The sequence below is a fragment of the Homarus americanus genome, unplaced genomic scaffold, assembly GCF_018991925.1.
Source record: "Homarus americanus isolate GMGI-L3 unplaced genomic scaffold, GMGI_Hamer_2.0 scaffold50924, whole genome shotgun sequence".
Classification (NCBI taxonomy): domain Eukaryota; kingdom Metazoa; phylum Arthropoda; class Malacostraca; order Decapoda; family Nephropidae; genus Homarus; species Homarus americanus.
Genome location: NW_024718094.1, coordinates 4161214 through 4187533, shown reverse-complemented (window position 1 = coordinate 4187533; position 26320 = coordinate 4161214). Strand labels below are relative to the sequence as shown.

The window sequence follows — 26320 nt, the reverse complement described above, 5'->3', positions numbered from 1 at the left end:
TACCGAGACACTACACAACCCGACCCACAAGATGTTAGATAATAGTCTCTCAGTTTGTTATCTATAGTTCAGATTGTTATCTATAGTTCAGTTTGTTATCTATAGTTCAGTTTGTTATCTGTAGTTATGGCGCGATATAGCTGTATACATTGGAAGGGGCCATGTTTACAATATATTAGGGTGTTGTGTATAGTGTATAAGTGTAGACTGTATTGTGGTGTAGATAGTGTACTGTATTGCTGCGGTGAGTAGATTGCGTAGTGTATTGTGGTATAGTTAGAAGTAGATAGTGTACTCACCACACACCCTCACCAAGCACCCCTCACCACACAACCCTTGCTCCTTCCTATGCGTCAGGAAACAGTGGTGTTTCATAAGCTGAGGTTGTTTGTCGTCGAGGATTTAATTCATTCATAAATTTATCAGCTTTTTTAATTATATTTCGCCATTTGTGAAATCAGAACGGAACTTAAGTGAGACCCCGTTCACCTATCTTTTTGTTCATCCGTTTTATTTCTGTACACAGCGACATTATGTTAATTCCTGAGGCATGATTTAGCACAATTTTAAGTACTGTGGAAATGGTGGTGTGTGTGTGTATGTGTGTGTGTGTGTGTGTGTGTGTGTGTGTGTGTGTGTGTGTGTGTGTGTGTGTGTGTAAAACCAGTATAATTTACATACTGTAGAATTTAGGGTAAGTAGTTAATAACTTACAACCATGGATGTATAATTATGAACAATCATTATTCAGTGACCTGTAGAGGTTAGAGGTTGTTCATAAGGTTATTTATCTCAGAGAAGTATTATGTAACATTTAGTATCATCTGGAATAGTACACATAGCATAGTGGTAATAAGAACATATCAGAATGTTACCACGGTTATCACAGGCATGAGTCTGACATGTGACCCTTTTTGGACGTTTTCAATCAACTGACAGTCTCTAGCTTATCACAGGGACCAGGCGGGGTAATAGTACTCCAAACAGGAAAGCACCTCGCTCTTGAAGAGCATGACATTGTAATCAGTTCCCCCCTCCCCTGTGGTAATCGAGGCAAGAGTGTTGAAGAGTATATTAGCTGCGAGTTTTACACAGTTTGCAACAACACTCCTAATTTGACACATTTATAGTTTAGGTGATCTAAGTCTAACATTATTAGTAATTACAGTCTAGTCTAGAGTCGTAAAAAAATATTACATCACCGTCACAAAGGTATTTTTTGAAGTCTGCACTTGTCATCACGCCTCACTCATACTCTTTCAGGCAAGTAGTGGTATTTCACTTGCATTTCTTATAGGGTTTATATATGATACCATGAATGCAAATTCTCTAACAAAAGGCCGTCCACAAGCAAAGGATGTCTTCATTATGGATATACTATTCAGTAAACTGTATTCTCTTAGCAACAGGTTCAAGTGACACCATTGCATAATTTCATCCTATGCAGAACTTATAACTTAAGGCAGTGTTTTTATCCTCCACACGTTTTTTTTTCTACTTACAGTGTGGGTCAAGAGGCTTCATATTTTCTTAAGGGCAACTTAGTACTTAGTATAACAAAAAATAATGGTTAACTCGCCTTGAACATTAGCGGCACCTCTTGAGTCAGGCACTGACTTGTGTCAGAGACTGCCCACATGGCACTTACCTAATCGTCTTCTTGTGTTGCCACATTTGCCCGCCATAAACTTTATTATTTTGTTACTAGTTGTTTCTAGTTTATCTGGGTGATAATTTAACCAAAAGCAATATATGAATATTGAATTTCATGTAGAATAAGGCATTTTACTTTTTTGTTAAAAAACAAGTAATCTTTCTTTTTCTCCAACATCCACCAATAATTGTTTGATTATATTAAATGAAATTATGTAAAAGAAAATTCTGTGTTGTAAATACAATATTTTTATAGTGGATGTGATGTGATGTGAAGCTCATCGACCCAAAGTTTTCTGCTGCACTTTTCCTACAATTCTTGTATACTGCGGTGACGTTGGCAAATTTCCAGTCCTTATTATAGGCGCTTTACCCAGGGCCGCATTTATACTTCTGGGGGCCCTGTATGTAATTCAAAAGTGGGGGGACCATAGATATAGTGCTGTATATAAATATTTGAAATAATATGTACAATTGCTACAACTGTACAGCTGTTAATAATTGTTGTTACACATGTGGAGAGTCAATAACCCTTCCTATAATTGTCGTCACACCTGTTTGCTGCCGCAGGTCTTCACAGTTCGTACTGTAGCGTACTGTATGTGGCCAGCTGTCAATTTCTCTTTGCTTGTCTATTTCTCTTTGTATGGGCTCACATACGTACGTACATGTAAGATATCTCACACTTAGGATGGAGGTAAGAATAGAAACCCACAATGCGTTTTCTGTATATATATATATTGTATGTACAGTGTGCAGTGCAAAGGAGTTACTGTGTGGTGAGAAACTTGCCCAGAGGTCCTGTTGGGTGAGGAGCTTGCTGAGGGAGCTGGTTGGTAAGGCGCTTGTTGGGAGGTCTTGCTGGTGCTGGAGAGTAGAGTAGAATGAGCTCCGACGATGACGACGGGATGGAGAGAAGAGAGCCATTGGCTCAGGAAGGTGGAAGACGGTGTAGGAGGAAGGTAAAGGTTAGGAGCTTCTAAACTTGGAACTTGGGGTGCTTCACTACCTGTAAGCTGATTGGCTGGTAAGCGAACGGTAGGTGATCAGTCGGCAGTTGTAGGGGAGAGTATCCACTACAATACACTTCCCGCTATGGAAAAAAAAAAAAAAATATATATATATATATATATATATATATATATATATATATATATATATATATATATATATATATATATATATATATATATATATATGTATATTATATATATGTATATATATATATATATATATATATATATGTATATTATATATATATGTATATATATATATATATATATATATATATATATATATATATATATATATATATATATATATTTCATGAAAATCCACAATGAAAACATGGATAAGATAAATCTTGATAAAATCACAGGGAAAATGGAAACAACGGAGTACCTTAGCTTCTTTTATTCAAGACATCTTATATATATATATATATATATATATATATATATATATATATATATATATATATATATATATATATATATATATAGTAGTACAGACTCAGTCTGTACTATCACCAACTATCAGCATATACCTAGATCACGCGCACCTACAGTGATTTACTTGCATATACAGTATATATAACCAATGGTGGAAAACTTAGTCACTGATCGGCTTGGGCGATCTGTTACGATACTGTTACCCGCTGTTGGCTGCAGTACTGGCTCCATAATGTATCTGTACTTGCACCTTTGTGGTCTCACACTCGGTGGCGTCACAACGCTTTTTGGTAAATTGTTCCAAGGATTCACAACTTTCACTCCCAAAAAGGTTGTCTTTGCAGCTTTCTGAAATTGTGGTTTCTTCAACCTTCAGGCGTGACCCTTTAGTGGGGAGGGCATCCGTCAACTCCAGGTATGAACACTCGACCGAGTATTGCCGTCTGAGATGTTTATGAACTTGTGTAAGCTATTCCTTCTCTCCCTAAATTATAAACTGGGCAATTGCAGGCGTTCTAACTTGTCTGGGTACCTGAGGCGCCGTAAGTAGTGCAGGCATGAGTCTGACATGTGACCCTGTTTGGACGTTTTCAATCAACTGACAGTCTCTAGCTTATCTCAGGGACCAGGCGGGGTAATAATACTCCAAACAGGAAAGCACCTCGCTCTTGAAGAGCATGACATTATAATCAGTTCCCCCCTCCCCTGTGGTAATCGAGGCAAGAGTGTTGAAGAGTATGTTAGCTGCGAGTTTTACACAGTTTGCAACAACACTCCTAATTTGACACATTTATAGTTTAGGTGATCTAAGTCTAACATTATTAGTAATTACAGTCTAGTCTAGAGTCGTAAAAAAATATTACATCACCGTCACAAAGGTATTTTTTGAAGTCTGCACTTGTCATCACGCCTCACTCATACTCTTTCAGGCAAGTAGTGGTATTTCACTTGCATTTCTTATAGGGTTTATATATGATACCATGAATGCAAATTCTCTAACAAAAGGCCGTCCACAAGCAAAGGATGTCTTCATTATGGATATACTATTCAGTAAACTGTATTCTCTTAGCAACAGGTTCAAGTGACACCATTGCATAATACCATCCTATGCAGAACTTATAACTTAAGGCAGTGTTTTTATCCTCCACACGTTTTTTTTTCTACTTACAGTGTGGGTCAAGAGGCTTCATATTTTCTTAAGGGCAACTTAGTACTTAGTATAACAAAAAATAATGGTTAACTCGCCTTGAACATTAGCGGCACCTCTTGAGTCAGGCACTGACTTGTGTCAGAGACTGCCCACATGGCACTTACCTAATCGTCTTCTTGTGTTGCCACATTTGCCCGCCATAAACTTTATTATTTTGTTACTAGTTGTTTCTAGTTTATCTGGGTGATAATTTAACCAAAAGCAATATATGAATATTGAATTTCATGTAGAATAAGGCATTTTACTTTTTTGTTAAAAAACAAGTAATCTTTCTTTTTCTCCAACATCCACCAATAATTGTTTGATTATATCTAATTAAATTATGTAAAATAAAATTCTGTGTTGTAAATACTGTAGTTTTATAGTGGATCTGTTCAGTCACATTTTTACATTAATCTAAAATTGTAAGAGATAAATGTGTAATAACTCTGGAGAACAGTTTAAAAACGAATAGATAATACAATAAGTGAAAATTAGTAGCATATCTCAAGGCATATATCTGAATAGAGAACACTGCAACGAATATGATAAGTGGCTGTGTGTGTGTGTGTGTAGCCGGGTGGGGTTGGCAGCGCTGAGGCTGATGATATGACAGGCTGCTGTGCCTATACCACTAACTCCTTTTGTTTACATTGAGGGTGGTGGATTGGTGCCGCGCTCTCCACCCCTAAAGTTGAAAATGGTACAATTTTCAGCGTTGTTACGTGCCATATATGCCATATTTCTTCTCACAAGTGATATAAGAGTTCAAGGAGCAGTAAATCAAAATGAAATGAAAGAACCAACTATTACTGTGGTACTTCTGGCGAGGAACAAGGAACATACCCTTCCACATTTCTTGACACTGTTCGAACGGCTAGAATACCCCAAAAAAAGAATGGCACTCTATATTCGGTCAGACCATAATATTGACAAGACCATTGCAATATTGGAAGATTGGTTGAAATATAACAAGCACAGATATAATTTATGTGATATCAAACTAGACAAGTTAACTCAACATTATCCTGGTGATTCAAAAGGGACAGAATGGAGTGATGACAGGTTCAACAACATTATTCAAATGAAGGAAGAAGCCATGTCACTTGCAAGACATATTTGGTCTGATTATATCTGGTTTCTAGATATGGATGTTTTTCTGACAAAGAGTAACATTCTTCAGTTGTTGATAAGTGAACATAAAGCAATAGTTGGACCAATGTTAAATTCCCTTGCAACCTACAGCAATTATTGGGGTGGAATGACTGCAGACTATTGGTACACTCGTTCAGAGGATTACATCCCGATACTAGAGCGAAAGCAGAAAGGATGCTTTGCTGTTCCGATGGTTCATTCTTGCGTTCTGGTAGATTTGTCGAGAGTGGTATCGGATAAACTCACATTCACCTCGAAGAATGTCTCTGATTACAATGGCCCAAATGATGACATAATTACATTAGCAATCTCTGCTAAAAAGGCAGAAGTTGACATGTATGTGTGTAACACAGAAATATATGGGTTCATTCCCCCACCTCTGGATGATGACCAACACTTAGAAGTAGATTATAAGCAGCTTCTAAGTATCAAATTAGAAGTTCTTGTTCAGCATGAACCATTGCCGGTGTCAACACAGCTGGCTAAGTATGTCCCGCCACTACCCAAGAAAGATAAAGCTGGCTTTGACCAGATATATCTCATCAGTTTAGTTCGGAGACCAGAGAGACGTGAGCGGATGAAACACTGCTTTGATGAATTGGGACTTGACGTAAAGACGTTTGATGCAGTGGATGGGAAGAAACTAAATGATAGTTATCTACGACAACTTGGAGTTAAGCAAATGACAACTTATAAAGATCCGTGGTCAAAACGAGACATGACATTTGGGGAGATAGGTTGCTTCCTTAGTCATTACTTCATCTGGGAAGATATAGTCAGGAATGGCTATGAAAAGGTATATTGTAAATACAGTATAAATTTATTCAAATGTTAATAAAGTTGTTTCTTCTGAAAAGTATTGACTAAGTTGAAACACAGTATATACAGCGGTCCGACTAATTACCCAAATGTACCCAAATGTAGCCACAATGAAGTCAAGTGATGGTCGTACAAGCGTAAATTGGGCTGTGAATCACTTCTCGATTATTATTTGGTGTCAAAGTCACAAAAAATTGGTAAACTTAATTTAATCTGAGTTGTGTTGGGTTAGGTTAGGTACATGCACTTGATCTATTAACTCAGATAAATTAAGTTTACCAATTTTTTGTGACTTCGTGACACCAAATACTAGTCGAGGTTAGGTTCGGTACATGCACTCGATCTATTAACTAAAAATTAAATTACGTTTTCCAATTTTTTTTTTACTTTGTGACACCAAATACTAGTCGAGAAGTGATTGGTAACCCGATTTATTCATGTAGGACCATTATTTGACTTCATTGCGGGTACATTTGGGTAATTAGTCGGACCCACAGTACAGTACAGTATACTGTAGTCACTCATGTTACATTCAAATTCAGTGTCTGTTATTAATAAGATATCTCTTTAAAAATACTGTTAATAAATACTAAAGGTGAAAGTGAATTCAATTTACTATAACCAAATATCATTATAATTAATCTTTTATACTAGCCAATCTTAACTTGCAGTAAATTTGCATTTTCAACTAATATGGCTCTTGAGTTGAACAATGTTTGCCGATGATTTTAATGTGTTTTATTAGATTTTAATATTGATTTTTTGTCAGAAATCACAAGTTTTTTATATTCCCCCCCCCCCCCAGCATTTTGGTTAAAAATGTAACAATACCTAACTTGTGAAAACATAGATAATATTATTAACTTGATAAACTTTTATTTTCTATACAGGTGTTGCTGTTTGAAGATGATATTCGTTTTGAACCTTATTTTAGAGAAAAAGTAAAACATATGATTTACCATGCCAATAGGTTGGTTGACTGGGATCTCATATATCTTGGTCGTAAGAAAATGAAAAACTCGGATGAACCATGGGTAAGTAATCTAATGATCATGTCTTTAGTGCTGTGCTTATGTTAATAAGATTTAGTTGTTGGGTAAATTTTTACTTTCTGACAGCACGGGAATCTTAGGAATTTTATCTTTGTAGTCAATATGTTTTGACAATACAAAGACACTTTTCTTCAATGAGGTTTCCTTTGCAAATGACCTGACCAAACCTCTTAAGGATCCTGGGGGTCTGGACCCCCTTTTCATCAGAAAATTCCAGTATTTTTTCTTTAATGCAGTATTTTACTCAGGCTTTTTTGTATAGTAAAAAGTAATTACTATTGACCTCAGAATATCTCCTAATGTCAAGAGCACATGTCTTCAAAATGGCTTGTACATTGGCAGCAGATAATGAACAAAGAATGTCATGATGATATATTTTGAGGAGATAAGTTATGAGATACATTAGCCAATCATAGGCATCCAATGCAGTCACATGGCAGTAATAGCCAATTGTAGCTCATGTGCGGTCTGAGCCTACCCACTCACATGCGCGGCATATGATGCATACTCTCGGAAATTCATTTGAATGCCTGGGATGGCAAGCTCAAAATTTTTTTTCTGGGTAATGGAAAGTTCTGCCCTATAGGGAAGTTACTGTATTAGGTTAGGGGAAGGTGGTGGTGGCAGATGTTTCTCATTAGTCAAAAAAGTTCTGGTGAGGTGAGGTGAGGTGTTGGGGGTATGTTGATGGTTGTATCTATTGTAATTTGTTGTTCTCATGTGTGAATATTGTTAGACAGTGTGTGTGTTATGTGATACTGTTTTAAGGATTGCCTTCACTAGTCAAATGTTTGCCTGGTAAATTATTTATTTATATCATGGCTATTATAATGATATTATTTTAATCATGCTTTGTATATACTAACCCGGTAATTCAACTTCCTACAGGGTAATAATTTTTAACATTATGTAGAGTATACATTAATGAAATGGTTGATAACTCTGTGAACTCTAGTGGGGCATGTATCTGCTAGCTCTAGATATGAACACTTGACCGAGTTATGTCCTCTAATATTCTTTTAAACTTATATTAAATCACTCCTTGCTCATCTGTAGTACTGTATGAGCTAGGCAACTATAGGTACATATTTTAATCTTTATTGATACCTGATGGCATATATATATATATATATATATATATATATATATATATATATATATATATATATATATATATATATATATATATATATATATATATATATATATATATATATATATATATATATATATATATATATATATATATACACACAGTAATATATAGAGACAATGTATCTAGTCCATATTTATATAAACATTACTGTCTATTAGACAGGGCTAATATATATATTTCCTGAATTTCATGCAGTACCTACAGTGTCAAAATACATGCTCAGTCAATGTAAACTTGTTTGACAATTATACTGAAAAATATCTACTGTATTTAAATATTTATCTTTAACAGGTTGAAGATTCAGACATACTGGTATATGTGGACTACTCCTACTGGACACTGTGTTATGTCATTACTCTCCAGGGTGCAAAGAAACTTCTTGATGCCCAGCCTCTTGGCCAGCTGATACCTGTTGATGAATACATTCCTATTATGTTCAACAAACACCCAGAGGTAAAGATAAACAGTGTTATTAAAACAAGACTTCTTAACCCCTTGGGTATGAGGGGTTTCTCTGAGCTGATTAAAGTATTCTGGCATTAGGCGAATATAATATTAAAAGTTGTGACCCATATTGAAGGGGTTAAGACTTGAATAGTAAGTACATTACCTGGTAGTTCATATAAAAGTACTTGATTTTGTTAACAAGTTGGCAGCATTAATTACAGTAGCAAGGGGGCAGTATTGTTAATTACAGTAGCAGGGGGCAGTATTGTTCATTACAGTAGCAAGGGGGTAGTTTTGTTCATTACAGTAGCAGGGGGCAGTATTGTTCATTACAGTAGCAAGGGGGTAGTATTGTTAATTACTTTACCTTGTAGTCCATAAAAAGTACTAGACTATGTTAGCAAATTGGCAGTATTGTTAATTTTATTAACAAGATGACAGTATTGTTAATTACATTACCAGGCAGTGCAGTAATGTTAATTACATTAGTATGATGGCAGTATTGTTATTTAAAATTATAAGCTAAGATTGTCATTTTTTTAAATTTACTTTTCTTCTTTTCATGTACCGTATAAATGAATTTCTACAGGTGCAGATATCAATATATTCTCTGGTCTTTTTATTTATTTTTTAGTCTTGACATTCCCTGCAGGAATAATTACTAGTGCTAGGGTTTTCATATTTGGCTTCAATATCCCACACAGAGGTGCAGAGGTTAAGCTTAATTTGAAGGAGACAAAGCTTCAGTACAGGTTGTACCTCTCTAGTCCGGCATTCTGTGGTCCGGAAACTCCTGTGGTCCGGAACGATTTTAGTTTGCCCATGGAGAAAATTAATTTGAGTCTGGTACTTTCGATGTTTGGCTAAATTTTTGCCTTATTTACCCTGCTTTTTTGGCGAATTACTATCTGTAATAAAGCAACATCCTAATACACCAACGAAAATAACACAGATAAAGTTAAATAAATACTAAAAACAACACAGATAAAGTTTTTATGTTCTACAGCTTCAGCTAGAGGTGAACCTGATGACTTGGCAACTTCGTCATCCAAGTAAAAACACACATAACAACATTGGTTGTCCTTATGTTTTCAACTTTACCACCACTGGTGGGTAGATTTTTTTTTTTAATTTCAGATACATAAATTAAAATATATATGAACAGTAAATAAGTGTTGCTTTCATATTCTTATGTAGAGTAATGACGATATGTTTTCACATGTGTGCACTTACATACGTGCAGTCTCACTTTTTTATTTACCATTAATGGTTAGCTACTTTTATTGTTCCATTTATTAACATTAAATAAGATTACTTAAAACAACCATATTAATTTTTTACATGAATTTTACTACAGCTGTAACCAGGGTCTTATTTTCTTCAGTTTTATATGAAGAACCAGTCAGTCACTGGTTTTGTAAACATTAACGAAAACAATATCTCCTCGTGTGTTTTAATGTTCTACGTATTATTAATGAATTGTATTGTTCTTTGCACACATAAACATTAATTCAATCAAAAAGACATATATATCAGTAATAAACAATAATGAATCTTTTTTACATAAGAGAAATGATGCTGTTTACACAATTGTGCACGTCTGAACGTTGGCGGGCCTCTCAAACCCGTCGAAATTTGAGTTTCCGCCGTTGAAATTTTAAATTGTGTAGTTTTTTTTTGTCCAATTAAAAAACGTCTAATTAAAAACTTGCAAAATTTGAGAACCCACTGTACAACATTTAACCCTTCAACATGTCTTCAAACAGACCACGAAGCAGTGAAAGTGGTGCTAGTGCTTCCAAGCGTAAGCACAAGTCACTATCTGTCCAGGAAAAGGGTGAATTTCCATGGTCCGGAAATTTCCATGGTCTGGCACTGGTCAGGTCCCGAGGTTGCCGGACTCGAGAGGTACAACCTGTATCAGTGTTTTTGTGACTTTCTGAATCCCATTTAATCTTTAACACTGACAGCTTTTGTGACAATGCAGTCACTCTTTACTGCTATCATAAATATAACAACAGTATTATTATCATTGCTTACAGACAGATTGGATGGAGAAGTTTCCTGTGAGGAATTTAAATGCATACTCAGTGGCTCCATTATATGTCTTCCCCACACACTACACTGGTGAAGAAGGCTACATAAGTGACACAGAAGAATCGTCCATCATTCAGGATGTTGAGAGTGCTCCTCCCACAATGGACTCCAATCTAGAGGGTAAAGGATTAGAGCTTGAGGTTGAATTTAATGGATTAGCAAAGGATGAACTTTGAGTACAGTAAAAATTTATATCTTTTTGGACACAGCTATTGTTATTAATTTATACTTTTTTATTGTAGTTAAGATTAATCACAAAAACTAAATTATTAATACATTTTATTGGTATCTTCGATTTTGTCAACAATTTCTTATTGAAAAGTCTCTTTAATTATTGCTGTGTCAAATCCCTTTCATTGTTAATAGATCAATGCTAAAGTAAATGTCATTTAGTCATTTGAAGGATGTGAATCTCAGAAAGAAGGTATAACACTAGACTTTCTACTGTCCATCATAGTTGGGATCATAAGATTGACAGATAGTTAACATAGACATATAATTGATGTTGAGACATGCTAGTGAGGCTTAAGAATATTGGCTGTTAAACCTTAATATAAAATTACATTATATATTTTATACAAAAGTGATATTACGTAAAATGTATAGTAAATGAAAACTACTGGTTTTATAAATACGATAATTTTGAAATATCATTACAGTTAATGTATATGTGTGTGCAGTACAACATTACAGTAATCCCTCTCTAATGTTTAAGGTTTAGTAAGAGAGTTTCTTGAACTTCAACAAATTGAGTGTCACTGGGGTCAACATATTATGGGAAAGAAAGGCTTAGATTCTTAAAGCTCAAAATTGGGTACCAACCCAGGAATTATTTTTTTCTCTAAATAAAGCAATGCTGAAATTTTGGGTAATTTTATGGAAAATCATTTAACATGACATACCCGGTAATGAACATCTCAGCCTATGTGTAGTGAGACGATGATCTGGATGCAATACAATAGTTGTTTATGGGAGTTAGGTCACTAGTGTGAGATGCTTTCATATGCTGATTACATGCTAGTTTTAAATACTCATAAATGTAAAGAAAAGTCATTCAATATGAACTGCTTTCATGATTTAAAAAAAATTATGTCGCCTTCAGAGAGAAGGTAAGGTTGACAAACTGCTTCACATGTATTTCATAACTAAAATATACCTCTTCCTATACCTAAGTCATATCATAGGCTATACTATTTAATACGCTCTCATTGGACAATTGGTTGCTTAAGTCCTAAAGATACCCCTAAAGTTCAGGGGCATCTTTTGAGGGCTGGGTATTGGAGTACAAGGAACACCCTTACTTCTTCCTAGGGCTTGGAGATAAACAAGCCAAACCTGCTTGTGTGCAATTGAGCACCTGGTTTGTATGGTGCAATCACCATATATGTTCTTATTGACATCTACATGAATTGGAGATTTCACTTCTGCGATCAAACATAATCAGTATAAATTAATTATTTGAAGGTCATTGAAGCAAATTAATTATTGTACATTAACAGAGGATTACCCTATTTGACAATAGAAAAGTTGTACATATGTATTAAAGATATATTGATATATGCTATATATAAACTACACCTTAAATATACTTTAATAAAGTACAGTACTGTAAAGAAAACAAGTTACACAGCTACACTAACCATCATCTTGAGTACAGCAAATTTATATCCCACTATGATTGACTGTTTGTTCTGCCTATTATAGAAATTGAATTGAGCATCTCGCATAGTAAGTTTGTATCTCCTGTAACCCAAAATATCATAACTCAGTAAGAAGGAATATATATATATATATATATATATATATATATATATATATATATATATATATATATATATATATATATATATATATATATATATATATATATATATATATATATATATATATATATATATATATATATATATATATATATATATATATATATATATATATATATATATGTATATATATGTATGTATGTATGTATGATGGAATCATAGGAAGGGTCAGGCATATCTTAGAACATTCTTTTATTTTTAAATTATCTATGCTAAATATTAATTAAGTAATCTTGTAAATGCTTGAATTAAGCTCTTTGTTAAAAGTTGTTTTGTGAATGTCTATATTCACAGATATTGTATTTATTTTTTTAATTGGGATTGTTGTTATTGCAGCAAATAACAAGTGTACTGAATTGTCATGACTAAGTCTTACACAGTACAATATCATATGTGATTATACCATATTTTATAGCTAAGTTCACCTGCTAGAATTGTATTCTGCATTGTTCAATAACTTATGGTAATATTTAAGTTAAGAAAATTGAGCAGTACTATGTTGTTTTCTGTTTGTTCATTTTATAATCATACAATAAAAAGAGCACCACTGCAGGCAAACTGTGGGCAAATGTTCAGTCTGCCATTACTTCTGTTAGCATTTCATTGTGGTTTGGAGAACACTTGTCAATGTTGAGTGTTCATTCTGGCACTGTTTTTACAGTATAGGTCAGACTTTCCTCATTGAATAAACCTTTAGTCATTTCTCTTTAGTAGAGTAGCGTACACCAAATTTGTGTAAATTTGACATGATGACGTGCCATAAACCACTGTGCTGTACATTTGAACAGGTATATCAAAACTTATTACAGTAAACCTGCAATTGCCTATTGTCTCCAAATTCGTAATTTCTATATGCAATACCATAATGAACCAATTTAGGCCTTAATTTTTTTCTTTGAATCTTGTTTCACTATACAGCTCCTCCCTTTACTGTATGCACCGTCGGTCAGTAATATACTGTTTGATTTTGTTGGTGTTTTTTGTCTCATTACAGAAGGCACCAATACCATGATGTAGAGTAATTGTTGTCTTAAGTATCACTTCCGGGTCAAGGCTATACTTGACGTAAACTAAGATAAAGAGATAAACAAATGGAATTCTTGGATCAAAAGCTCCACCATGGTTACATCTCACTGGTCGTAATCCGGTTATTCTGGTGGATACTGAGAAGGCCAAGATCCAAGCTGGCCCGCTTACTCAGAATATTCCCTCCCTGTTTTGCTGTTGTTACCAGGATTTTGTGTGCGACTCTCTTCGATCCATTTGACAGTGTTGCAAAGAACTCTCCTCGGAGTGGGATGGGAATGTTTCCATACGTTTTAGGTTGGATATTCGTTTCCTTGAGTACTATGTTCGGTCGTATTTTGACGATGTGTTCGAATGTGCCCCCGTCAATTAGATTGACGTTTACCCGAGTCAATCAACATCCTGACCGGTACGTCTTCTATCATCACCTTTTCCTCTGCAGTGTCGTCTGATGTCACTCTGAACACATAGGTATGGCCATCGTCAGATTCTTTTGTGCTCTTGGACGATACCTGGTGTACTTGATTGTCGTTGTTACCCGTCGAACTGTCCTCCATCAGTTGTCTGACCCTCTCTTGTCGGTTATGTTTTTTCCTGCACGCGGTGGCAAAGTGGTTGACGATTCCACAGTAGTTGCAATTTTTTCTAAATGCAGGACACTGTCTCTGTCCATGTCGATGGCCAGTACCATTACACCCGAGACAGTTCAGTTTTGGGTTGCGTGGCATGTCCTTACTTTGTTGTCTTCGAGTGCTTTCCCAGTCCTGCTGCTGTTGTTGTTTGTATCTTGTGTTTACCTTGTTCACATTGGTGCCTTCTTCACCTTGTTCCATCTGGCAAGCTTGGGCTTCAGTTGATTCATAAGTGTAAGCGATTTGTAGAGCTTTCTGTACTGTTATGTCTGTCTCCTTCAGGTATGCACGACGCATTTTATGTGAAGTACATTTCTCCGTCAACTGGTCGATGATGGCTTGGTCAAGGTTGTAGTTGTCGAAGTTGCACTTGGCCCCTTGTGTACGTAGGCGGGTTACGTAGTTGTGTGTACTTTCCCCGACCTCCTGCGCCAGCATCCGGAACTTGTGTCGTTCAAATACTTTGTTTGTTTTCTCACTGAAGTATTCATCAAGTGCTATTCTCATTGTTTTGTACGTTGGTTCTTTTTTGTCTGTCGGTATCGCTGGATGCAATGTCTTCATGATTTCCTTCAGTTTCTTTCCTCCATAGAATCTGATGAGTGCTAGTCTTTTGGCATCTTCAGTTATGTTGAATGCAATGAAGGCATCTTCAGCATGCTCTATCCAGTCAGTCCATGCTTGTGTTAGGTCAGTCTCCTCTAGCTCTAGAGGTTGTAGTGTTGGTATAGCAGTGGCCATGTTGTGAATAGATGTATGTCCTTGATCCTCGTCGCCAATTTACTGTATGCACCGTCGGTCAGTAATATACTGTTTGATTTTGTTGGTGTTTATTGTCTCATTACAGAAGGCACCAATACCATGATGTAGAGTAATTGTTGTCTTAAGTATCACTTCCGGGTCAAGGCTATACTTGACGTAAACTAAGATAAAGAGATAAACAAATGGAATTCTTGGATCAATGAGTCAATCTTTATCTGCGCGACTTACGACCTGCCTCAGTCGTTCCAAAATTTTGTCAAATTACGTACAGTATTATCGAGTCCCAACGTCAGTACACAGACAAAATTTTCGTTTGTAATTCACTTTAAAATTGCTGGCAAGTTTAAAAGTGAGAGTTTTGTGGTACAGAGAAGAAAAAGAGACACCCATTTTAGATTTTCTATGTATTATTTAAGCATTTTCGACTTGCAACCTGGATTTGGGTCCCTAACCCCGTCGTAAGTTGGGGAGGAGCTGTACCATGGATGATACTGGGAGTTATAAGCCAAAGACAACTACAGGTAATTTAATATTTGTGTCAAAATACTGTACCTTGTACCACAAACAGTGTTAAGGAAAGGTAAGATAAATGTCTAGATAAATTATAAAAACACTACTTCAAGAAGAAAAAATAGAAAAAAAAATCAAAGAACCATTTCCAAGATTGCTTCATCACTAGTAGGGTACATGATGCTTCACTTAAAAACCTTCCCATACTCAGGTTTATTTATACATTCACAGTGGTGTAATTTGGGGAGACTTTGAACTAAACATGCCAAGGTATTGTTGAAATACGAGAAACAGTAATTAATATTTTTCTGTACTTTCATGATGAGCTTACCATTTAACTAAAGATGATTAACTAGCTACTGCTAGAACACTTTATAACAAGGAAGCCAGCCATGAACAAATTTCTTCTTGCCTTGTAAAATTGATTACATCTAAAACAATTGCTATTATCTTACTTCTTTTTTGTATAGTAATACCTGTATTATTAATACACTTCATATTTTCTTCTTCTTATTCACATATTTTTTTATCATTTGTATTAATTTTTATCTAGTACAATACAGTAGGCCCTTCAAATCTCAAGTCTACTCCGTGTTTTGTTATTTATAAAGCACGGAGTAGACTTGAGGGTAGACTCAACATTTTTAATACTACGTTTGTTTCAAATTATTTGTTTAAGGAGTTTCCATTACAGTGTTATTTATTTGTATGTGCTTTGTGTGTGTGTCTACACACACACACACACATATAGAGCCTGTATATACAATACAGGTAAAGGAAATTACTGTCTCTAGAATGAATGGCTCCCTGTCCCGGCCATGAAAATGCCGGCAACTTTAATACTACCGGTACCCGCAGACATTCTTGGGTACATCCAGGATGTCATCCGCGAATAATAGAGGACCGCGAATTATCTGGGCTTACTGTACTGTATACAGTATTATTCATCTGTTTTCTGTGCTTTTTTGTGTTCTTATACTTCTCTTTCTAGTCTATTTTTGTTTAATCTTATTCACTTTTTCTTCATATTTTTAAATTTAATCGTTTTATCCAGTTCATTATACATGTACAATATATCTTTTCTTATTTCTCTCAATCTTCTGTATTTTCCCATTTTCTTTAATCTTCTATGTTTTCTTCTTAATATATATATATACAGTTGTACCCCGCTTTACGCGGTCAATTGAACCCACAGGGTACTGCATTAAGTGAAAACCGCGTTAAGTGAACAACAGAACATATGGGATTAATTCCAATAGAGACTTGCCCGACCCCCAAACTCCACTTTTTGACGACACACAACTATGTTGTAGTAAAAATTTTATCTTAACTTTATGATGGTATGAACAAACAAGTTATATAGAAGAGGTTAGGTTAGGAAAAATAAAGGTTAAGTAAGGAAAAATAAAGGTTAGGTTAGGAAAACTAAAAGTTAGGTTTAACACTTATGTTAGTAGAAGAGATGAGTCGGCATACGGGGATGGAGGCGGAGGGGAGGGAGGGAGGAGGAGGAGGGAGAGGCGAGGCAGGCGGGAGCGGGTGGCGGGTGGGGCGAATCTAAAAATAGCGTCTCGAGCCGGGCACTCTGCGCGTATATGGGTAGATGAACCGCGTTAAGTGAAAGTTCGGTTCTGGCGAGGCACCGCGTATATGAGAAATCGCGTTAAGTGAAACCGCGTAAAGCGGGGTACAACTGTATTACTGCAAGAGTATAACAATAGTAAATTCAAGTCCTGTTAATGCCTGTAGTTCATGTCCCCATCCTTCCATCTGTAATAACTAGCTTGACCATACCTCATTTGTCTTGCCTGTTGTGTCGCATATAAATGAGAAATTGATGCTGAGATTGAAATGCCATTTTATAAACAGCATAAATCATTTAATTCAGATTCCTACCTATAAGTCCTCTATTTTGGGACCTTCTTGGTCACAGAACAGCAGAGACAGACTCCTAGTATTCTTCCTCTCGTGTCTTAGCATGAACTCGGGAAAATACAGTATAATTGGAAATGCTACAGAAGTATTGTTATCTGTAGGTTCTGCCGAAAATGATGGAATTTTTGTTTAGTTTAACACACATTTTTAAAATATCATGCACATAGTTTGAAAGCTCAAAATCCTCATTATATACTGTAGAGGTAGTTGTGGTTCTTTTGTTAAATTTAAGGGGCTGAGGCAAATTTGTATTTGAGACCTGAAATATGACACTTTTCTTCGGTTACTACAGATTTGATATCCACGGTATTCTCCAGAGACTTATTAATGAAGGAAATTGAGGGTTTACTGCATTGTAACAGTACTGTATATTCACCTGCATTGACATAGACTTGTTGTGAATGAATAGAGGGATGACTTCCGAGACTTAGAAATGTGCCTCTGAATATAATTACTGTACAGAGTACAGTATACTGTATTACTAAATACTGTACATCTTTTACATAATTTTAGAAAGCATAATGTTTTTACAGAATTAGTTTGATTGTTTATCTTGTAATTTAAAGTCACTGAAGTAACTTGCTAGGGCTGCCCCATTACAGTATATATGACCTGACAAGCCGACTCATGACACCAACATTGACATTATTTTGTCAATCCTTGTGACTGAAATCAGGTTGCCCCGGCGTCACTAGCTGTCATCTCCGTGGAGGGGATTGGGGATGACCCGAGTTGACGAGTGTTTACTTTGACCTAACTGTTAGGTCTTAGTCAGGGGATGGGATGTCAGGCCTGAAAGACCTTGTCGGTCTCTTTGATGATGACCTGAGTTGATTGATAAGTGTTACTGACATGTAAGAAGGTTTACCTTAGTAGCTAACATCACTCGGGGTTAAATCTAAAACTAATACTGAATGTTGACCTCAGACTTCCCTCTTACATAGAATGATTCTTAAACAGGAAATGAACTTATTCAAATAAGTTTTTTGTTTGTTTTTCAAAATTTTGTAGATTTCGATAATATTTTTAATGAATTACTGAACAGTACAGTACATGAATTGTACTGGGGGATGATCCTACAACTCACTTGTAGGGGGGTGCATCCCCCCAGGATCTATGCCCATGTTCACCTGTGTTTTTCTTTCTTCTGATGCTCTTTATTGTGATAACAGTACAGTATATAAAATGGAGAAAACCATAATGGCATGAAAGCACAATATTTTATAGCTTTGGCCACCAACTACAGTGGTCCCTAGGTTAACGAACACAATTCGTTCCAGAAGGTCGTTTGTTAACAGAAACCATTGTTTCAATGGGATTTTGGGTAATTGGTTCCAGCTCACTGAAAATTACATACAAACTAAAAATAAATGCAGTAAAGTACACTTAGGTACTTTGAGGTGTGCATGTAGAAGGCTCCTGGTTGATGATGATGATGGGAATTAGAATGGGGGTGGAGGAGAAGGGAGAAGAGAAGGCAGTGGGGTGGAAGAGAAATCACCCCATGCTTCATGTCGCCATTTCACCCATAAAATTTTAAGTTCACTTGGTGTAATTCAAGATTATTTTCTTTAAATCAACACTGCATTGCACTATATATTGTCAGTATGTTTAAGAGAGAGTCAAGCAAGATGCTTCCTCCACTGAGCAGAGACACAAACTGACGCCATTCTGGGTGAGTCAAGTGGCTGTTTGGCGCGCTAAAAATTAGTTCCCTGTACGTCATTTATGTGAAATAATTCTTAAAATGACTAAAAAAATTTAATGTAAGACTTGGAAAATTATTGAATAGTACAACCTTCTTGATATTTACTCAAATGGTAACGAGTTTAAGCCCTAAAACCGATTACTGTATTGGCGGACTAATACTACAGCTGGTGAGCAGGCGAAAACATGTTGGGAAAAATTCGTAAGGAATTCGTTAACCGAACTTGTTTCGTTAACCAAATTGAATATTCTTATGGAAGGTAATTCGTTAATCGAAATTTCGTTAACCGAGGGATCACTGTACTGTATATAAGTGGGGTTTTTCTCTCTTGTGTAAACTGCCATATTAGACATTACAAAAAAAATCAAAGTTTCAGGCATTACTGTTAGAGTTATTAAAGGGTTTTGTAACACTGTACCAGTATTTTACTACAACAAAAAAGACAGCTACATTTGTAGAATACATAATTACTCAGCAACAGTGTACAGTTTACTATCCTGTTGGTAAACACCACCCACCATGCAATGGTATTTGACTTCAGTGTCTACATCTAGAATTAGTGGGGAAAGATAATTTTTATTATATAAGTACTGTACTGTATAATGCCAAGGCAATCACGTGACAAATAAAATACTGTATACATAATGTTAGAACAACTCTACAATATATTGAAAGCCCATGATTCGAATAATTGTATATGAAAAACTACTGTATCATGTATTTATTTTTTTGGTTACTGATTATTACTTCTCTTAGGAAGAGGATATGGATTGGTCGAGACACCAAGTGTGGTGTCATTTTTCAGCACTTTATATAACATGTTTGACTACTTGCTGTACAGTCGGGGTCAAAAGTTCGCTCCCTCCCAAAATGAAGCAACATCGACCCCAAATGAGATGTAACAGTTAGGGTAAATCGCTTCAGAGACTCATTCCTGTGGCTTAAGTTTCACTGTGGGAGCGAACTTTTGTCTGCAACTGTACAGTATTGATTTTATGCTGGTAGGTACAGATAATATTCAATAAACTTACTTGCTTGGAGGTTGCGAACGGATCTTTACAAATGGGAAAGATTTCATGTATCTGATTATGTACAGTAATCCCGTGTTTTTCGCTGGAATTACGTTCCTGAAACCCCCGTGAATACTCTTTTAGGAATCACTGTACAGTACCTGTGGCCACCAAACAGCTCAGGTAGGTCATGCACTTAACCACATCATGCTCTCCACTGACGGCACAGTGGTCACACTGATCACTGATGCACTGTACCGGCATTTACTAACATCATTATTTAAAACTAATCATATTGTAGTATAATAACGGAAAAACATAAACACAGTTATATACGAAAAACGTTTATTTTATTTACAAGTAAATAAAAGATATTATATTTCGCTGAGGTCGGCAACACCCGCATTACCAGCCTCTGCCCTCTGTCCCGGCGTCTGCCCGCCCTCACGCAGTCACGCCAGCCAGCCAGTCCTCTTCCACCCACATTCCTCCACTTGAAGACTTGTATTCTGACAAAAGACACAAATGAATTGTCAGTCATCACCACATCTCGAGCCATAGCTCATACCACCTCTGAGCTTGTCCAATAAAACGGTTTTTTCCGTTAAGGTTATCACTATTCATGATCTCTTGGGCACTTTAGAGTCTTTGCTAGTAATATTTGCCTTTGATGAGGCTGGTTTACGTCCCGGAGCTATGTGGAATGTACGTGGGAGGACAAACAGAAGAGGTACGGTAATCACAGTAGCGTCTTTGCCGCACTGCACGGGAATATCGAAAATGGCGCGAAAAACACGGGATTACTGTATATTAATATGACTTTTATGGGTTTGATTTAGTAAAGAACTGCTGTTATAGACATTTTATCAAAATTAGTGAATATGCCACATGCTCATGTATTTTATGAATAAAACTGCATGTATGTACTGTATGCTTTACATTTGTACATGGACACAATACATGTATTGTATACATCTTTATATAAATAGAATATGCACTAATGTGCACAAACAAACCAAACTCAAAGTTAGATGTGCTTATAATATTTTACTGGAGACTTAGGAAGAAGTAAGGGACTTCCATGCTAACCATCACTTTTTTCCTAAAGAAAGATGTTAAGATAAATCATACAGGAGGTGATGTGATATACCTGGTGCTATAGTATTCTGTGTTCATAGGTTAAGTATCATTTAAGCTGCCATATTATATACTTATGTAATACTTTTTGTATTTAATGGATGTACAAGGTATTGTACTTTACGGTACTTTACTCTCATTTCTTAACCTCTTTTCCCCAGTGAAAAAAATGTGCAAGAAATATGTTATAAATTAAACATGTAATCAAGTTCTCATTCCTTTACAGTACAGTTGTTGGTTAGGTGAAACTAATTAGAAAGCAGTAAAAAGTACGTACTGTATATTTTTCAATTATGATGTGAGAAAACCACTTTTTTCTTCGTTTACCTAATAGTCGCCTTACGAATTTGTTGTAAAACAAATGAATCAAAGTTTATAGCAAAGTTAATGCATTTACCTGTCATGAAAGTGAGCTTTGATTTTTATGTCATTGTCATGTATGCATCAAGTACCTTCATTATTACAGTTAAGATCTGTATGTGTAATTTGTAATAAAGTTCTGTAATTGAGTTTTTTCTTTTCATAAAAATACACATTGTATATTATAATTACTGTATAAATATAATCAACAAGAAGAAATCTGCTTTACACTGTGCACATTACTGAGTCTTGATTCTGTGAAGTTTATCCAGAAAACCAGGTTTTGCCAGTTGTGAGATTGACTGTATGGACATGTAAACTGAGATTGTTTGATTGTACAGTACAGTATACAGTAGTCTGGATTTACGCGGTTTTTGTTTACGCGTTTGGTCATTTATGCGGTTCCTTGCCAGAATGAAAATGCTTTAATTACGCGGTAAATTTGGTCATTTACGCGGCGAGCGGCTGGAGAGGTCCAGACCGCCGCACCATTTTTTACCCACGCGGTCCATTCTTGACAATATGCGGGAAGCGGCGCGGTGAGTGGTGCGTATTAGGCCGCTCTTACGTTATCGCTGATGTCATATGACGTATCGGACTGTGATTGGGCCAAGCATCCTTACCACCCACGCATTCCCTCCACCGCTAGCTGTGATTGGTCTAATGTAACGTGACGTGCCCTGCCACCAGAGGGTAGAAGTCGCTGACCTAGCTGGGCCTGTCTCATTGTTCTCAGTCCCCGTATACAGTTCTCTCTTGTGCCCGCTATTCCCCTCACAATTCACAATGGCTTCCGCGGGACCCCCACCACCCGAGAAAACCCTTGAATTACCTGGACCAAGCCATGATAATGTGAAGGAAATCATCGAGTTGGGGGAGAAAATTAAGCTCATCCTTGACAACGACCCAGACAAGCATCGGTATGAAGTGTCTAAAAACCATCTGACGAAAGTTATGGAGCCGTATTTCCAGATCTATCTCGACAACATCAATGCTAGTCGTCAACTTAGTATTGAGGACTCCTCGCCTGCAACCCACCACAACCACAGCAAGCCCAAGTCAGTGATAGTGATAGTGACAGTGAGGATATGGACTTTGAGGGGTTTGTCTGGGAGGCCCTGCAAACCTCTACGAGTAGTGAAAGTGATTCACCGGAGGGCAACTAATCTGCCCTCTGCCTCGGAACCAGGCGCCATCCACGTGTGCCGACCCAGCTTTTCTACTAACGTAAGTGTTAAAAAACCTAATATTATTGATATTTCTCTTAATTATTAATTGTGTGTGCATACCATCATAAAATTAAGATGTTATTTGACTACAGCGTACGTATTGTGTCGGAAAAAGTGTAGTTTGGGGGTTGGCCCAGTCTCTATTTCAATTAATCCCATATGTTCTGTTATTTCATTTACGCGTTTTTCGTTTTACGCGGGCCTCCACGGGTTCAATTGACTGCGTAAATGCAGACTATACTGTATATGATATAATAAGTGTTGGAATTGGCAAAGGTAATATGGAGCATTAGAGATGGAACTACAGTACAGTTAACAGCATTTTTCGGCCCAAATGGACAGTTTTTCAATTGGTGGTGATGTACGAAAGTCAACAAATGACATTTTGCAGTATGAATTGACAGTTGTAAAGCATGAACCGACGAATATAGCAACAAAAGACATAGGAGACATGTACTTTGAGTTCGAGCATTCACTGTGTTGATTGTCCGAGTGAATACTGGAACTCAAAGTATATGTCTCCTACATCATTTGTTGCTATATTTTTACTTTTATCCTCTTCATCACTGATCTGCTCGTTAGCCGCTTGGGCGATCGACCACGTCTCTGTTACTTTTCCTTTTCTTTTATCCTCTTCACCAAATGATCGACTCGTTAGCCGCTTGGGCGATCGGTCACGTCTCTGTTACGCACTGTTGGCAAGTACTGGGCATGCACCGGCTCCTGAATGTACCTGAACCTGCTCCAGTCTTGGTCAAGTTTGGTCTTGAAAAAGCTTGCACTCGGGGCCGTCACAACACTTTCTGGTAGATTGTTCCAAGAGTTCACAACTCTCACTCCGAAAAAGTTTGCCCTCACAGTTTTCTGGACTTGCTGCTTCTTCAATCTTGAGCTGTGACCCCTTGTGGGGCGAGCGTCTGCCAGCTCCAAGTAAGGACACTCGACTGAGTAGTGCCCCTTGAGATGCTTATACACCTCAATTAGGCCTCCCCTTGCCCGTCTGTAGTATAAGCTAGGCAAGTTCAGGCGCTCCAATCTCTCAGGGTAGCTGAGGTGCCGAAGTGCAGGCACCAGTCTGGTGGCCCTCCTTTGAACATTATCAACTAACTGACAGTCCCTAGCATATCTCGGGGACCAGACGGGGTGACAGTACTCCAGATGGGGAAGCACTTCACTCTTGAAGATCATTACGAGGGACGGACCGTCTAGATATCTGAACGACCTTCTTATAAGACCCAATAATTTATTTGCCTGGTTTACCTTTTTCTTGCAATGGCCCAAGAACTTCAGCTCATTGTCAACATACACACCTAGTCCTTCTCACATTCAGTCTCAAATAGTGCAGTTTCTTCATCCCGTTGGGACATGTGATACTCCTCCTTACCGTTGGTACGCCCCAGGTGCATCCTCTTACACTTCGTGACATTGAATCTCAGCAGCCATTTCTTCGACCATTCTTGGAACCCACAGAGGTCCTTCTGCAGCTCTTCACAGTCCGCTTAGTTCTTGATCTCCCGAAATAACTTGGCGTCCTCGGCAAACATTTGTATGGAGGAGTGTACAACGTCAGGCATGTCATTTATGAAACAAACAAACATACAACAGCAGGCCCAATACGCTGCCCTGTGGTACCCCGCTTGTGACAGGTACGGATGATGATTTCGTGCCATTAATCACCTCACACTGCTTGCGGTCTTGTAGAAAGTCTTCTATCCACGCTAGGACATTTCCCCGAATTCCGTACCCTTCCAGTTTGATCTTCAGCATTTCGTTGGATACACCGTCGAAAGCCTTGGCAAAATCTAGGTAAATATTGTTGATATTACCACCCTGTTCCAGAATATGGGTCCAAATATCCAATACCTTGAGCAATTGTGTTAAGCAGGAGCCCCCCGGCATAAAACCGTGTTGGCAATCCCTTACAAGGTTGTTTCATAGTAGATGTTCCATTGTGGCATCTCTGATAATACTCTAAAGTACTTTACATATTATGCTGGTCAAGCTCACCGGTCTACAGTTGTTCGTGGAGTGACAATCGCCCTTCTTGAAGATAGGACTCACATAAGCCACTTTCCATTCACTGGGGACCTTTTGTTCATCCAAGCATTTACAAAACAGGATCTTCAGGGGCTCGGCAAGCTCGTTGCACAACTCCCTTAGCACTCTAGGATGCACCAAGTCAGGGCCGGGACTCGTATGGACCTTTAGCTGTGACAGTTTATTTCTAATACCCTCTTCTGTGAACACAATGTGGGTCAATGCTGTGAACACCAAGGAAAAGAAGCTGTTCAATGCCTCAGCTTTATCTTGGTCAGAATCTGCATAACTACTATCTTGAAGCATCAGGCCTGATACTCCTACTTGCGTTTTTAATTTCGACTTTGCATAGCGGTAAAAAGCCTTTGAGTTTGACTTGATCTCGCTTGCAACCAGCCTCTGGAACTCCTTTTCAGCCCTTCTACACTCTGCCTTTGCTTGGTTTCTGGCTCTTGCATACATCCTCCTGTCCTGCTCATCATTTGACCCAACCCACGTCTTGAATTTCTGGGTTTTCTTCTCAACTTTGTCGACCGCCGCATGGTTCATGTGTAGGGATCCCCTCGTATTCCAAGAGGCACTGGGTCTGGTCTTGGGTATACAGTATATTTATCGATCAAATGGGTCACTTTACTAGTGATGATATTCAGCGTAGTGTCTGTGTTCTTATGCCTTAATGAGTCAGGCTAGTTGATACTCTACATCTCTTCCCTCATCCCGTTGTAATTTCCCTTGTAATATTTGCACCTTGGCCTGGCCTTATCTTGAACTAGGTAACAGTTAAATCTGAATGACAACACTATATGGTGACTGGTGCCAACTGGCGCAAGGTGTTCCAGTTTGGCCGCCATACCCTCCTCGTTTGTTATGATGATGTTTAGTGGCTTGGGTGCTTGCTCCCCTCTTTAATGTGTCGGGCCTCTAACATGTTGGAACAGAAAATTATCTCTCAGAGTTTCTACAAAAAGAGTAGCAAGGTTATTCAAGTCATTTGGGGTGAACTCGTTTCTCCAGTCGATGTCGCCATAGTTAAAGTCCCCCTTGATAAGGAGGTGGCTAGGGTTGAGCATCGCTGTATTGTCTATTAGGGCTCTTAAGTTCCTTTAATTTAGTGGGCCACAGTTTGGGGATC

At 37.3% G+C, this 26320-nt stretch overlaps 2 protein-coding genes across 2 annotated transcripts; one reads left to right on the top strand and one right to left on the bottom strand.

Annotated features, from left to right (window-relative positions):
• The first annotated feature begins 4894 nt into the window (after positions 1–4894).
• LOC121859135 (glycosyltransferase 25 family member-like) lies at positions 4895–13752 on the top strand. Its single transcript, XM_042355856.1, has 4 exons — positions 4895–6244; positions 7158–7301; positions 8767–8928; positions 10965–13752. Exons 1-4 carry the CDS (start codon positions 4994–4996, stop codon positions 11193–11195), a joined length of 1788 nt encoding a protein of 595 aa, XP_042211790.1. The 5' UTR covers positions 4895–4993; the 3' UTR covers positions 11196–13752.
• A 481-nt stretch (positions 13753–14233) lies between these two features.
• LOC121859181 lies at positions 14234–15241 on the bottom strand. The gene has a single exon (XM_042355930.1). It carries the CDS (start codon positions 15239–15241, stop codon positions 14234–14236), a length of 1008 nt encoding a protein of 335 aa, XP_042211864.1.
• Positions 15242–26320: the final 11079 nt, after the last annotated feature.

What these genes read in the sequence shown, in the direction of transcription:
- LOC121859135 (XM_042355856.1), top strand. Translation starts at nt 4,994, where the DNA reads ATGGTACAATTTTCAGCGTTGTTACGTGCCATATATGCCATATTTCTT. An exon ending in TCAGGAATGGCTATGAAAAG is followed by an intron (nt 6,245 to 7,157) that starts GTATATTGTAAA and finishes TTTTCTATACAG; the next exon opens with GTGTTGCTGTTTGAAGATGA. An exon ending in TGTTCAACAAACACCCAGAG is followed by an intron (nt 8,929 to 10,964) that starts GTAAAGATAAAC and finishes CATTGCTTACAG; the next exon opens with ACAGATTGGATGGAGAAGTT.
- LOC121859181 (XM_042355930.1), bottom strand. Translation starts at nt 15,241, where the DNA reads ATGGCCACTGCTATACCAACACTACAACCTCTAGAGCTAGAGGAGACT.